At 34.3% G+C, this 13240-nt stretch overlaps 1 protein-coding gene across 19 annotated transcripts in view; it reads right to left on the minus strand.

The window, feature by feature from the left end:
- Positions 1-13240, minus strand: part of LOC149785740 (twitchin-like) — a 469207-nt gene that overhangs the window by 97641 nt on the left and 358326 nt on the right. For all 19 annotated transcript variants that reach the window (XR_016425447.1, XM_089979624.1, XM_089979627.1 and 16 more), the window contains 8 exons: positions 12451-12533; positions 11922-12141; positions 11018-11206; positions 9874-9987; positions 9210-9314; positions 4728-4925; positions 3978-4089; positions 685-857 (listed from right to left, as the gene is read on the minus strand). Coding sequence is in view for 18 of the 19 variants with exons in the window: in XM_089979624.1 (XP_089835750.1) it covers positions 685-857; positions 3978-4089; positions 4728-4925; positions 9210-9314; positions 9874-9987; positions 11018-11206; positions 11922-12141; positions 12451-12533 (1194 nt within the window). In the remaining variant the exon portion in view is untranslated. The remainder of the gene's footprint in view (positions 1-684; positions 858-3977; positions 4090-4727; positions 4926-9209; positions 9315-9873; positions 9988-11017; positions 11207-11921; positions 12142-12450; positions 12534-13240) is intronic.

Genomic DNA, 13240 nt, shown 5'->3' on the forward strand with positions numbered 1-13240 from the left:
AATTCCCCCCTTTTTCAAATCAAAGAGGGATTCCACCTGTAAATTTTCAATTTCAGAAAAGACTCTGATTACCACATGTTCTATTTATTCTCATAAAGGCCAGGAAGATGTGGTAGATCAGTTGGTGGAATGTCATACATGTAATCTAAGTACTTTGGGTTCAATACCTGCCCAGGACAGCCCAGGCTGGTTGCCTTGGTATGACCCCGTGAAAGACACTTCATGATATACTGTGTTCAAAGTGCTGTTAAACCTCACAAAACACTCATATAGACTGTATTACTGTCCACACAAAAATGGAGCTTTTGAAACTAAAATTTACAGTTGCCCTGGGCAAATTAATTTTCACTGGCGGAAAACCAAAATCCAGCAGTAGAATACTGTTTTATAGCTGTAACACCAAATGAATAAAACATACATTAACCATTGGGAGTCAAGTCTGAAATGAAACCTTCTCTGCTGAGTCATCGTAAACGTTTCTTAATTTATACTCAATTTCATTCAATTCTTGGACATCACTTGGATCCCCACCCTCTCTCCATTGATATTAAATGTTTTTAATGACTGTTTGATTCATATATTTATTCTTTGAAGGGGTATGCATATTATTTTTGCTATGATCTCAATTTATAACTGGTCCTAATCATTTGTGTGATTAAAAATTTGTATAAAAAGAATTCTTACATTCCACCTCCAGGTTACACTTGCAGCTCTCAGTACCAAGTGGGTTGCGAATTTCACATTTAATTTCACCAGCATCACTTTCGTAAATATCTGACAGGGTCAGTGTGACAAAGTCATCACGTGGAGTAATTCTTGACCGTGTAGCATTTCCAAGAGGAATTCCATTCTTGTACCTACAAAAAAACATTGAGGTAAAGCTACAGTAAATCAACAAATATAAATTTTTATGTGTACTTAAGCATATCTAAATTATTTTGTTCTTTCATGTTGGATTAATGAAATGAATGCTGCTTAAATATGCTTGTAAGCATTTGTCAGTCAAATCAAACAGTCTTGTGATCATGGCTGAAGCCGGTGCTTGAACTATACAAGATAATTGAAAGGACCGAATTAAGGTAATTGAAAGGACAAATTAAGGTAACTGAAAGGACCAAATTAAGGTAACTGAAAGGACCAAATTAAGGTAACTGAAAGGACCAAATTAAGGTAACTGAAAGAACCAAATTAAGGTAACTGAAAGGACCAAATTAAGGTAACTGAAAGGACCAAATTAAGGTAAATGAAAGGACCAAATTAAGACAACTGAAAGGACCAAATTAAGGTAACTGAAAGAACCAAATTAAGGTAACTGAAAGGACCAAATTAAGGTAACTGAAAGGACCAGATTAAGGTAACTGAAAGGAACAAATTAAGGTAATTGAAAGAACCAAATTAAGGTAACTGAAAGGACCAAATTAAGGTAACTGAAAGGACCAAATTAAGGTAACTGAAAGGACCAAATTAAGGTAATTGAAAGGACCAAATTAAGGTAACTGAAAGGACCAAATTAAGGTAACTGAAAGAACCAAATTAAGGTAACTGAAAGAACCAAATTAAGGTAACTGAAAGGACCAAATTAAGGTAAATGAAAGGACCAAATTAAGACAACTGAAAGGACCAAATTAAGGTAGCTGAAAGAACCAAATTAAGGTAACTGAAAGGACCAAATTAAGGTAAATGAAAGGACCAGATTAAGGTAACTGAAAGGAACAAATTAAGGTAATTGAAAGAACCAAATTAAGGTAACTAAAAGGACCAAATTAAGGTAACTGAAAGAACCAAATTAAGGTAACTGAAAGGACCAAATTAAGATAATTGAAAGAACCAAATTAAGGTAACTGAAATGACCAAATTAAGGTAACTGAAAGGACCAAATTAAGGTAGCTGAAAGGACCAGATTAAGGTAGCTGAAAGAACCAAACTAAGGTAAATGAAAGGACCAAATTAAGGTAAATGAAAGGACCAAATTAAGGTAAATGAAAGGACCAAATTAAGGTAGCTGAAAGGACCAGATTAAGGTAACTGAAAGGAACAAATTAAGGTAATTGAAAGGACCAAATTAGTCTTGCCATATTCTTGAGCACCTTCTGCCTGATACATGTACGTGGTTTCATTAAATCACCAACAAATTTCTAATGTTCCATTTCCAAATATTAAAGAACATTTTCTCTGAATTTTAATATTTTTCAAGTATTACAAAGTGGGCAAATCTATTTATGTTCCTTTACTATTCCTTTGCATGCAAAATATCTGATCTATTTGGGCATTTTTAATTTTTGCAAATCCTTTGTGATTTAATCTTATATGATTGTGTATATACAGCTACCATGACAAAAATGTCCCACATAAAAATAAGATGCCATCCTTATACCAACTTTAATTCTCTCAGCAAATCTATGATTATACAGGTTTTATTCACTTAAGAAACACATCAGACTAATAGCAGCTACGCAGATTTGTTTAAGTAACTCTTTGATCAATTGAAGACGCTGAAGAGTTTGCTGTTGTGATCTCAGGAAAAATAAACTCAGTGTAATCTGAATGCATATGGTGATAACTCTCTCTCTCTCTCTCTTCACACAAAAACAGTGTTTTTCCTGGTCAACCATACTTTTATTTGCCAATGAAAACACAACATAGAAGTTCGTAAACTTTTGTATCTCTTTCACTAAATGAGAATTGCTTTTCATGATTGAAGATTTCGGACAGAGAATGGACATTTCTAAGAAGGTAGTCATGAACTTTTTGAAGGCCTCAAAACAAATTCAATCCTTTTTTAACCTTTGGAAGGTTTAACATAGCAATTAATACGCTCTGTATGAAGATTAATATTCTGGTGACATTTAAAGTCACAATAAAAAATAATTTTCTCTCAGCACTACACTAAGGAAGATGCTGACCTCCTTTACTACAATAACAGATCACAGTAAAAGACTGTCTTTTGGCACCGATGATACATTTGGCATGCAGGAATTAAATTAAAACTTCTGATTCAGCTGTGGGTAAAATGTTTTATCAGCTGTATAGCTTAAAAAATGACATCATCAGAAAATAAAATAGGTACATCTCAAGAAGCTCATATACAATGGGTACTTGACTTTTAAAACCAATATAAGGAAGCAATTTTAAGTGACAGAGGTTTTTGCCAAGTTAGCACACAATCATAATAATCAATTTCACCAACTGTTACATAGTGACATAATATGTCGATAAGTTCTATGAAATGTTTAGATACAGATAGATTTTCATTTTTTTAAACAAGCCACTCATTCTTGTCTGTCACTGAGCACATGGCTTTGGCAGTGAATTCATTCTTGGTAATTTTCTAGCTGAAACTTAAAATAATCAAGAGTAATTGACTCACTTAAATGTAGTCTTCATTTTATGTTTCTTAGTTAGCTTAGTGTATATAGGTTGCAATGTCGCCTCCTATTTTCTACCTTTGTAAAATATTTTCAAACTTCAGATCAAATATTTTTTGTCGCCATTTTTGATTTTAATGTATTTTTTCGTATCTTGTCATGTTTTATTGCTTTAAATGGAATAATGATTTTGTACACATTTAAATAACAAACACAAAATGAAGTCGCTTATATGTGTAAGCACGACAATGCTGCTTAATTTCATTTTAAAATATTTTTTGTTTGATACTACAAGTGTCAATTTGTTTTCTTTTCAACTGAAACCAAATTTAAAAAATCAAGTAAGAAAAGTTGCATAAGCATAAAATTTATGCAAATCAAGCAAGACTATTAAAAAAATTATATTCCTGATTATAGCAACAACTACACAATGAGAATATTATGACAAAGTCAGTGTTGTTAAATGCTGAATTTAGAAAACTAAATTTTAACAAAGCAAAAATGTATTAATTTACAAAGGTTTAAAAGTAACCAAAGTCTGAAACCTGTTACTTACCAAACAACTTCTGGCAAAGGTTTAAAAGTAACCAAAGTCTGAAACCTGTTACTTACCAAACAACTTCTGGCAAAGGTTTGCCATGAACCTGGATAGTGAAAGTGGCCTCACCTCCAAGCGGAGCACAGGTGTTGTGCAGCTTTTTGATAAATTCTGGGGCAGTGCCAACTAGAAATAATATGGAATTATTTAGCAGAATTGATCTGATAAAGTGTTGCAAAACAACATCAAGATAACAAAATCTGTATATGATAAAATATTGCTGTTATTACATACTTTAGACTGTTTCTATATATATTTCTTCAGAAGATCAATGATGCAAGTTATATAGAGTTTTTAATACAAATGAATAAATTATAAATAATTATGTATCTGATACTATGACAGATTTATTTCTGCTGTCATGGGCTAAAAAAATAAGTACCATACATACTTGCCTAATAGTCAGGTCCACTTGCAAACAACAAAAACTCTGTTATGCTGTTGCATAATGTGCCAACATGTCTGATTTGTCTTAACAAACTACATAGACTCCGATCTACTGGCACATTATGCAGTGGCCGATCTGGGATCTGTGCAGTTTGTTATTGGATCCAACTTGTGAGTATATATGGTATTTTTTGGTTGCTTATGAACCAAGATTTCAGAGACAGGAACTTTTCTAGAATCACTGGAAATGAGGTCTTGACCCATCATTTTGATTAAATGAGAAACAATATTTTCAATAGTAAATAACTTGTTACTTTATCAGCCCCTTTAAAAGCCAAAATAAAACCCCACTGAAGTAACTTTTTCATTCTTCTCACCAATCTTCTCCTTGATCTTGATCGGCTTGACAGTTTCAGCCCAATCTCCAGGTCCTGCAGCATTTACGGCAGCCACACGGAATTCGTACTCCGAATTTTCAGGAAGACCAGAAACAAGGAACCTTGTATCTATGACAGGATAGTCTGTGGCCTTCATCCATGAATCACTGCCCTTTTCTCTCTTCTCCACAACATAGCCTGGGAAATATAAAAATCCAATACAGTGACTTTGCAACAAAAAACAAAGTAACAAAGAATTGAATGGGAAAATATTGTCATTTGATAACAAAATTACCCAGAATTCATCATCTTGTTTGCAATGTTTACTGCAGCCCCGTTAACTCATGACTAAACAACACCTGTGATACTAACCTCAGACTTTTTAATGACACCATTCCCCTGCTAATACAATGAAACCCTAAATGGGTAATTTTAACAGTGAAATAAAAACAGAATGAAGTATAAATGCGAACAAAATAATGAATGTATTTTGAACAAAATGGCAAGCACTAATGCAAATTGCAGAAAAATGATGAACGATAAACAAAAACAGAACAAAAAGCCTATGCATTTCACAAATGGATTTGAAATTTATCATTTTCAAGCTGCTGCTAAATTCTATGGACAAAAGCCATTTCTCTTGATAATCTAGGATCAGATTCTTTACAATGACAGACAATATTTCACATTTTCTAGCTGTTGTATTTGTTCTTATTAAGACAAACAAAGCAACTATCATTGCTGTGATGACTTCATCACCAGTGTCTGTATCTGGACAGTTTTCATTTCAACGAACGAACAAAAACCAAAAAGTAACATTTGCTGACATTTTGCATCTACATATTTTGTTACATTTCTTGCAATTCCAGTGCTATTTATTGTCAATTCAATGCTGTCTTTTGCACATTTACTATTTTATTAAAGCATAACAATTTTAATAACAGAAGATACGTAAGTAACAGTTCTCTTGTCCTAATACCCATTAAAATAAATAACCCAACATCAGTAAACACATTTCCATTTATGTTCCAAACAAAAAATAAAGGTTTAATGGAAGCAACAAACATAAAACATAAACGCATTTCTGAAGCCATAAACAAACATGAACTGTACATTATATGCCTGTGTATGGTTAACTCTGGAGATTATTGACAACTCGGGAGATTATTGACTAATTTCAATGAACAGGACCTTGGGTCCAGGTATGTGCTGTTTTTTTTTAAGTCACTGTGCAGAAACAATTATTTTCTTATTAGAATTTACCATGATGTCTAATCTCCAGGTTTCTTTATTACTCCAAGTACATGCCATCCACAAGGAACTTACTAAAAAGAACTCAAGGAACTTACTCAAGAACAGAGTCATTCTGCATTACCCATTTTTGTTTGAGCCACAGTAATCTAAAACTTTGACCTTTTGACCCCAAAATGAATAGGCCTCTTGAATGCCTTAAGTGCAAGCCATCCACAAAGTTTTGTCAAGATAAATGATCAAGAACTAAGTTATGATGTAAAACCATTTTTCTAATCTCATTTACAGTGACCTTGACCTTTGGAAGAGGCAGGTGCTCTACAATTAATATATCATGTGGAAAAAGAAACCTTGATGGACAGAATGCCCAGCAGACAGGATCACAGCATATAATGCTGCACCAAAAAGACGGCTGATAAAAATGAGAGCACTGCTGACATAACATTCAAGCTGGAATGCAAACAAAATGAATTCTGAATGCATTTAAATACAAACAGAGCACAGATGAAATGCAGGTTTGGTAAAATTATCTATTTCAGGGTCTGAACATGCATGGAACCTTTATACAGCTATTAACATTTCTCAAAAATATGTTTGTAGTAATGTTTTATGGCACCTCAGCAAAATAATGACTATATGGTGTCAACTAAAGGTAGATGTTCAAAATATGTAAAAATAACTTGCATAGGAAGATAAACCCTTCCAAATTAATGTAAACATTAAGTACAATGAGACAAAATATAAAATGGAAAAAATGATAAAGGCAGCACATATACAATCCTTAAAACATTATTAAAATTTTCTGCATAAATGTATTCCTTTAAAAAAAAGTCCAAGATTTTCTTGGGTGATACATACTCGTAGTTTCTTCAAGCTGTTAATGTCAAAATATGTCTGCCCTGCAGGCTTAAAATCGACAAACTCAACATGAATGTGCTTCACTGTCAGTGGACACTAGCAGGGTACACACTCTGGTGTAGGTTCACTGTAAGAAAACTCTAGTATGGTACATACTCTGGTCTAGGTTCACTATCAGTGGATGCTAGTAGGGTACACACTCTGGTATAGGTTCACTGTCAGTGGATGCAAGTAGGGTACACACTCTGGTCTAGGTTCACTGTCAGTGGACACTAGCAGGGTACACACTCTGGTATAGGTCCACTGTAAGAAAACTCTAGTATGGTACATACTCTGGTCTAGGTTCACTATCAGTGGATGCTAGTAGGGTACACACTCTGGTCTAGGTTCACTGTCAGTGGACACTAGCAGGGTACACACTCTGGTATAGGTTCACTGTAAGAAAACTCTAGTATGGTACATACTCTGGTCTAGGTTCACTATCAGTGGATGCTAGTAGGGTACACACTCTGGTATAGGTTCACTGTCAGTGGATGCTAGTAGGGTACACACTGGTATAGGTTCACTGTCAGTGGATGCTAGTAGGGTACACACTCTGGTCTAGGTTCACTGTCAGTGGACACTAGTATTGCACACACTCTGGTCTAGGTTCACTACCAGGGTACACACTCTGGTTGTGGTTTAACCTTCATAAGGTATACACTGTCAGTGGACACTAGCAGGGTACACACTCTGGTCTAGATTCAACCTTCAAAAGGTATACATGAATTAGGTAATGTATGCCCAATAAAAAACTAAACAATTCCCCCTGTGATCTGACCTTTGGTTACATCATTCCCAAGGATGTGCCATTTATACTGGCACACCTGGTTACAAAGTCATGCTTATCCACAGACACATGATGCAAGTTGCCTACTCTTTGAAACTGACCAATGTGACCATGGTCTTTTGCCTGTTGCCTTCAACACGTGTGGCAATAATTTTACCCATGGGATGGCAGTTCATCCCTGGCAATAATAGATAATACTGCCAGAAGGCAGTTCATCATTGGCAGTAATAGATCATACCGATAGATGGCAGTTCATTCCTGACAGTGATATATATTACTGCCAGATAGCAGTTCATCCCTGACAGTAATAGATAATACTGCCATATGGCAGTTCATCCCTGACAGTAATAGATAATACTGCCAGAAGGCAGTTCATCATTGGCAGTAATATATATTACTGATAGATGGCAGTTCATTCCTGACAGTAATATATATCATTGCCAGATGGCAGTTCATCCCTGACATTAATGGATATTATTGCCAGATAGCAGTTCATTCCGGGCAGTAATATATAATATTGCCAGGTAAAAATACATTTAACTATTGACCATTAACTATGATTTAATCAACTGCTCTCTGTGATCCTCAAATCTCTAGGGATATACCTTACCCCCGATGCATTTTTGGGCAACATCTGATATTGATCCATTCATTTAAAAAGATATTGTCCTATAAAAAAAACTTTAAGCAAAAGCTGATGATTGATTGACAGATGAATAAGCATTGGGATCACTATTTCTTGCCTTTGGAATCATTTCTGAGAGGCAAAACAGTCATCACAAAGCAATACTACAATACACAGACCTATCACTTTATGTACACAAGGGCATTCCACGATACTTTGATCGTAAGGGGATTCCATGATACTCCAATCATATCATAAGGGATTTCATGATATTCTGATCATAAGGGATTCCATGATACTCTCTGATCATGAGGGGATTCCTTCATACTCTGATTATATCACAAGAGGATTCCATCAAACTCTGATCATATCATAAGGGGACTCAATGATACTCCAATCATACATGGGGATTCCAAGATACTCTTATCATAACATGAAAATTCCTTGATACTCGGATCATATTGTATGGGGATTCTATGATACTCTGATCATATTATATGGGGATTCTATGATACTCTGATCATATTATATGGGGATTCTATGATACTCTGATCATATTATATGGGGATTCTATGATACTCTGATCATAAGTGGATTCCACTGTAATCTAATTATATCATTTGCTGCAAGCTTACTTTTTATATATCACTTGACAGAGTTGTTCAATCTGATATTGTTTGTGTCATTAGTGTCCAAAAATCAGCTGACTTTAATTATAAAGCTTTCTAGGGCATGCCTCAAGGATGGGCTTGGTGATAATAATCTATATTACAGTTTAAAAATGTATTTTGACTCAAGAAGCATAGAATAACTCTTATATGAATGTTCCAAAAATGTGTGTAAGAATGGCAAACATATCTTGCTATTTTATGAGAATGTATAAAATTATTTACCATATTTAAAAAAAATCTAGTCTTACCTGTGATTTTACTTCCACCATCATTCCTAGGTTTGTCCCAGGTGAGTTCCACAAAGTTTCTGCCAACATTTGCCACTTCAGGAACACTAGGGCTACCTGGTTTGGCTGGAAAAAAATTACCCGCCTTTTAACATACTATCAACCCTGTGCTTAACGTAACTTTCAGAAGAATGATAATGCTATTTCAAAACTATAGGTCTGGAGTGAATTTACGCTGAAAATGCTATCTCTTTATAAAAAAAGTTTGATTCTGCATTTCACATTAAAATTAAACAGATAAATCTTCTGAATGCAGAACAGATATTTTATATTAATATTGGTATTGATGGTGCTGTGCTGTTGGTGGAGTATGAAGGGAATATTGCAATATGCATTTTAAAAAATGTGGGAATTTGCAATGGCAAAACAGTGCAGCTGCTCTCCTTAAATTTTGATTCAATAATGGTTTGATAATGAGGGCTCTAGGTCTGTTGTCTTTTTCCTGGAAGAAATTCTGCACAGAAGCAGTGTGGTAGAATGCATAAATTATGGCAATTTTAAAGCATCGCAGAAAAGGTGTGAAGGCATTCTACAAATTGGTTATAATTCTGCAAATTTTTTTTTTACCTCTGTAACATTAGGAATTATTATTAGCACCTTGTAAACAATAGAATAATGAACTTACTGTATTTAGGCTTTGTCTTAATAACATCTGTTGGTCTGCTAGGTTCCCCAAGTCCAGCTTCATTCTGAGCTCGCACACGGAACTCATAATCTGTGTCCTTCTTCAAGCCAGTCACTGGAAGAAAAATCAGTTATATTACCTTATGAGGCATCAGACTCCCCCATCAATGTAAGAAAAATCATTTATATCACAATATAAATGACATCATACTACCCAATCAATGTCAATCAAATCACTTATTTTACAATATAAGTGGCATCAGACACTCTCTACCCAGCCTTTGTTGAGCCTTCCTTTTATTTAGCAAGAAAGCAAGAGACATTAGCATAATCTAGGGTTTGAATTAACATAAAGATGAACGGACACACATATGGTCAATAAAGTGAACTCTTTGTATATATTTTGGGGTCTTTCATGTGATCAGTATTTGTCTAATAAACTTAAAACTATGCTTTTATGAAAACTAAAAATGTCGTCCCTAAAAAATGTTCAGACACCCTAAAACAAAATATTAAGGCATGCATGATTATGGTAATTTCTGTCGACAGAAGCTGACACAATTCACATGATATATTCAAAGTAAGTTATTGTTTTTGCACCAAATATCTTAACGTAAGTATGGAGGCTTAAGGGCAAGCAAAATATAACAGCAGAGGATAAGGCCATGATGCATCTTATGCAAACCTCAAAATGTGCCAGATTCCCATATCTAGATCAGAAAATGCTTCTAACAAGCACTCCATCACTACATAACCTCCTTTGCACTTTTACAAAGATGATTACAAAATAAGCAATATTATACTGACTGGCACAGCTCTTTCTGTAAAACCAAGTTTTCTTTTTGAAAATTTTAGTATTTTATCAAAGATATATTCCTGAAACTTCATGTAATTTGAAAACAGTTACCTAAAATTGAATTTATACAGGGTTGTGTAGTCCAAACTGTCCAGGTGTCTAACCATCAGGGCAGAAAAAATTCTCCTGGTCAGACGAGTGTACTGTAAGTGTCAGTATGTAACAGATGATATACTGCTTGGGATAAGACTGATTATCGGTCTATTGGAATGTGTAATAAACAATGACTGACTGACAGGCAGTAACAGACATGCAGAATTAGGCATTTTATAAATAGCTCCATTCCTACCCTTGAATGATGTGTCATTGACAGGGAAATTATTGGCCTCCTTCCAACGGCCACTGGATGGCTCCTTATATTCAATAACGTAGCCTTTGATCTTGCGACCTCCATCATTCTTGGGTTTTGTCCAGTTGAGTGTTACAGAATCTTCATCAATATCTGCTGCAGTTACATTACCAGGAGCATCGGGGGCAGCTGGAAAAAAAATAATAATATTGGAAGACATAACATTTTTGGCAAAACCTGCTAACCATATTACTCAATGTAATGGAAATAAACGAAAACAATGCAATTTACATGAATATTTTGTTTTTAAATTGTTTGTTTTCTATTGTTTTCTATGTTTAAGGCTGTAAACTACTAATAATTAAAGGTGACTGTTTAAGCATGCTAACCCATAATATGCCAATACGATATGACTTACATATGTGAATTAATAAGAACTAGAAATGTGTTCATCAAACACAGATGCCCCACCAAAGTGTTCTTAAAACTGACCCAAATGCAAAACCAAATCAAAGGTGTGATGGACAGATGGATTATAATACGTATGCCCTTAACAAAAGTGTCACCTTTTGTAAAGAATTTTAAAAGTAAACAAAATTGTATACTTTAATAATTTAACATCAATTCCAGAGTGATTGATGTGTGTTATTGTACTAAAATGTAGAAACTGATCATCCTGACTACATGTCAAGTCATGATTCCTAACATAATTTTGTACATTTACTTGTAAACAATTAACAGATCTGCAAATAGGTCATGTATCAAGAGCAAAAATACACTGTTTGCTAAGTTCAAATGTCTGCTGGAACAAATCAGAATTTTTGTAACCTTCATGATTCTACTTTCAATTTCAAGATCATTTTTTGCTTCCAGTAACATGTGTGATCAATACAATATCACTTACTAAAAGGATGCTGAGCAGTGGTAGCTTGCAACGTCTCAAGGGGCTCACTGACCCCATACTGATTTTCTGCTGAGACACGGAATTTGTAGTCATGGCCTGGCTCAAGACCGTAAACCTCTTGGCCAGTACTACGAGCAAACCGACTGACACCCTCCCACTTTCCTGTGCGCTGATCCTGCTTCTCAATAATGTAGTTTGTGATTGGTGAACCTCCATCCTCCTAAAATGGTCAAGATTTTACAACTGTATAAATGATGTGTTCTATTCTTTCTGCTGTGCAAAGATGACTACTTCATCATGATACAATTTTATTTCAAAAGTTTCATTAGAATGCTTTTTCAGCCTGATAAATAATCTTAGTTTTGTCCGATCTCAATCTCAGAGTTTACCAGACAGAGAGTGACATGCAGATGAAGTAGTCCAAGTTACTTTATATCCCAATATAATGCCAACCCCAATGACAGCTTCCTCAAATTTCCCCCCCAAAATAATATGATGTCTATACAAATTTAAAGAAGATGATGCTTACCTTTGGAGGGTTCCACTTGAGTACACAGCTGTCTGGGGTCACATCTAAGACTTCAAGGGGTCCTTCAGGTTTGGAGGGAGTATCTGAAGAAAATATTAGAATAAAACTTAATAATGACATTTTGGCATTTAATTACTGGCAAGATGTTCCAACTGACCTAGGTAGTTTTTAGTTTAGAATAATGAGTTATGGGCTTTTCTGAGATATGCACAGAAATTATATATATATATATATATATATATATATATATATACACATACATAAACTCAAAGGAATTTGTACAAACAGACTGAATATATTTAAAACATGTACAATGCATGTAATATATGTGTAAACATGTACAATGTATGTTTTCCATATGAATCTGGTATAAAGTTTTGATGTACCCGCTTTAAACCCAGATGTCTTTAAAAGATTGATAAAGTCATTTTAAAGCAGTCAATTTTTTAAATGACTAAAAAGTGTCTGTCAAATATGAGTGTCATTTTTCAAGTCAGCTGGAGAAGATATATCTAAAAGTGTTAAGGAAAACTGTGACAAAGGGCACAATTAATAATGGCAAGGAATGGTCATCTCTTTGTCATAAAAATGTATAACAATGAAAATAAATCAAATTGCAGATAAAATGCTATTTCAATTTATTAATGCAATCATGAATCATTTCTGAAACACATACAGTGAAAGCTATACAAACTCTCTGTTACAAATTTCTTGATTAAATGAAGACCCACACTGGACCCTAGAAAACACTTAAATATAATGAAAATAATTAATTTTAATGAATATCTTG

This window comes from Sinohyriopsis cumingii, chromosome 13, assembly GCF_028554795.1.
Source record: "Sinohyriopsis cumingii isolate HCF-2022 chromosome 13, ASM2855479v2, whole genome shotgun sequence".
Lineage (NCBI taxonomy): Eukaryota > Metazoa > Mollusca > Bivalvia > Unionida > Unionidae > Sinohyriopsis > Sinohyriopsis cumingii.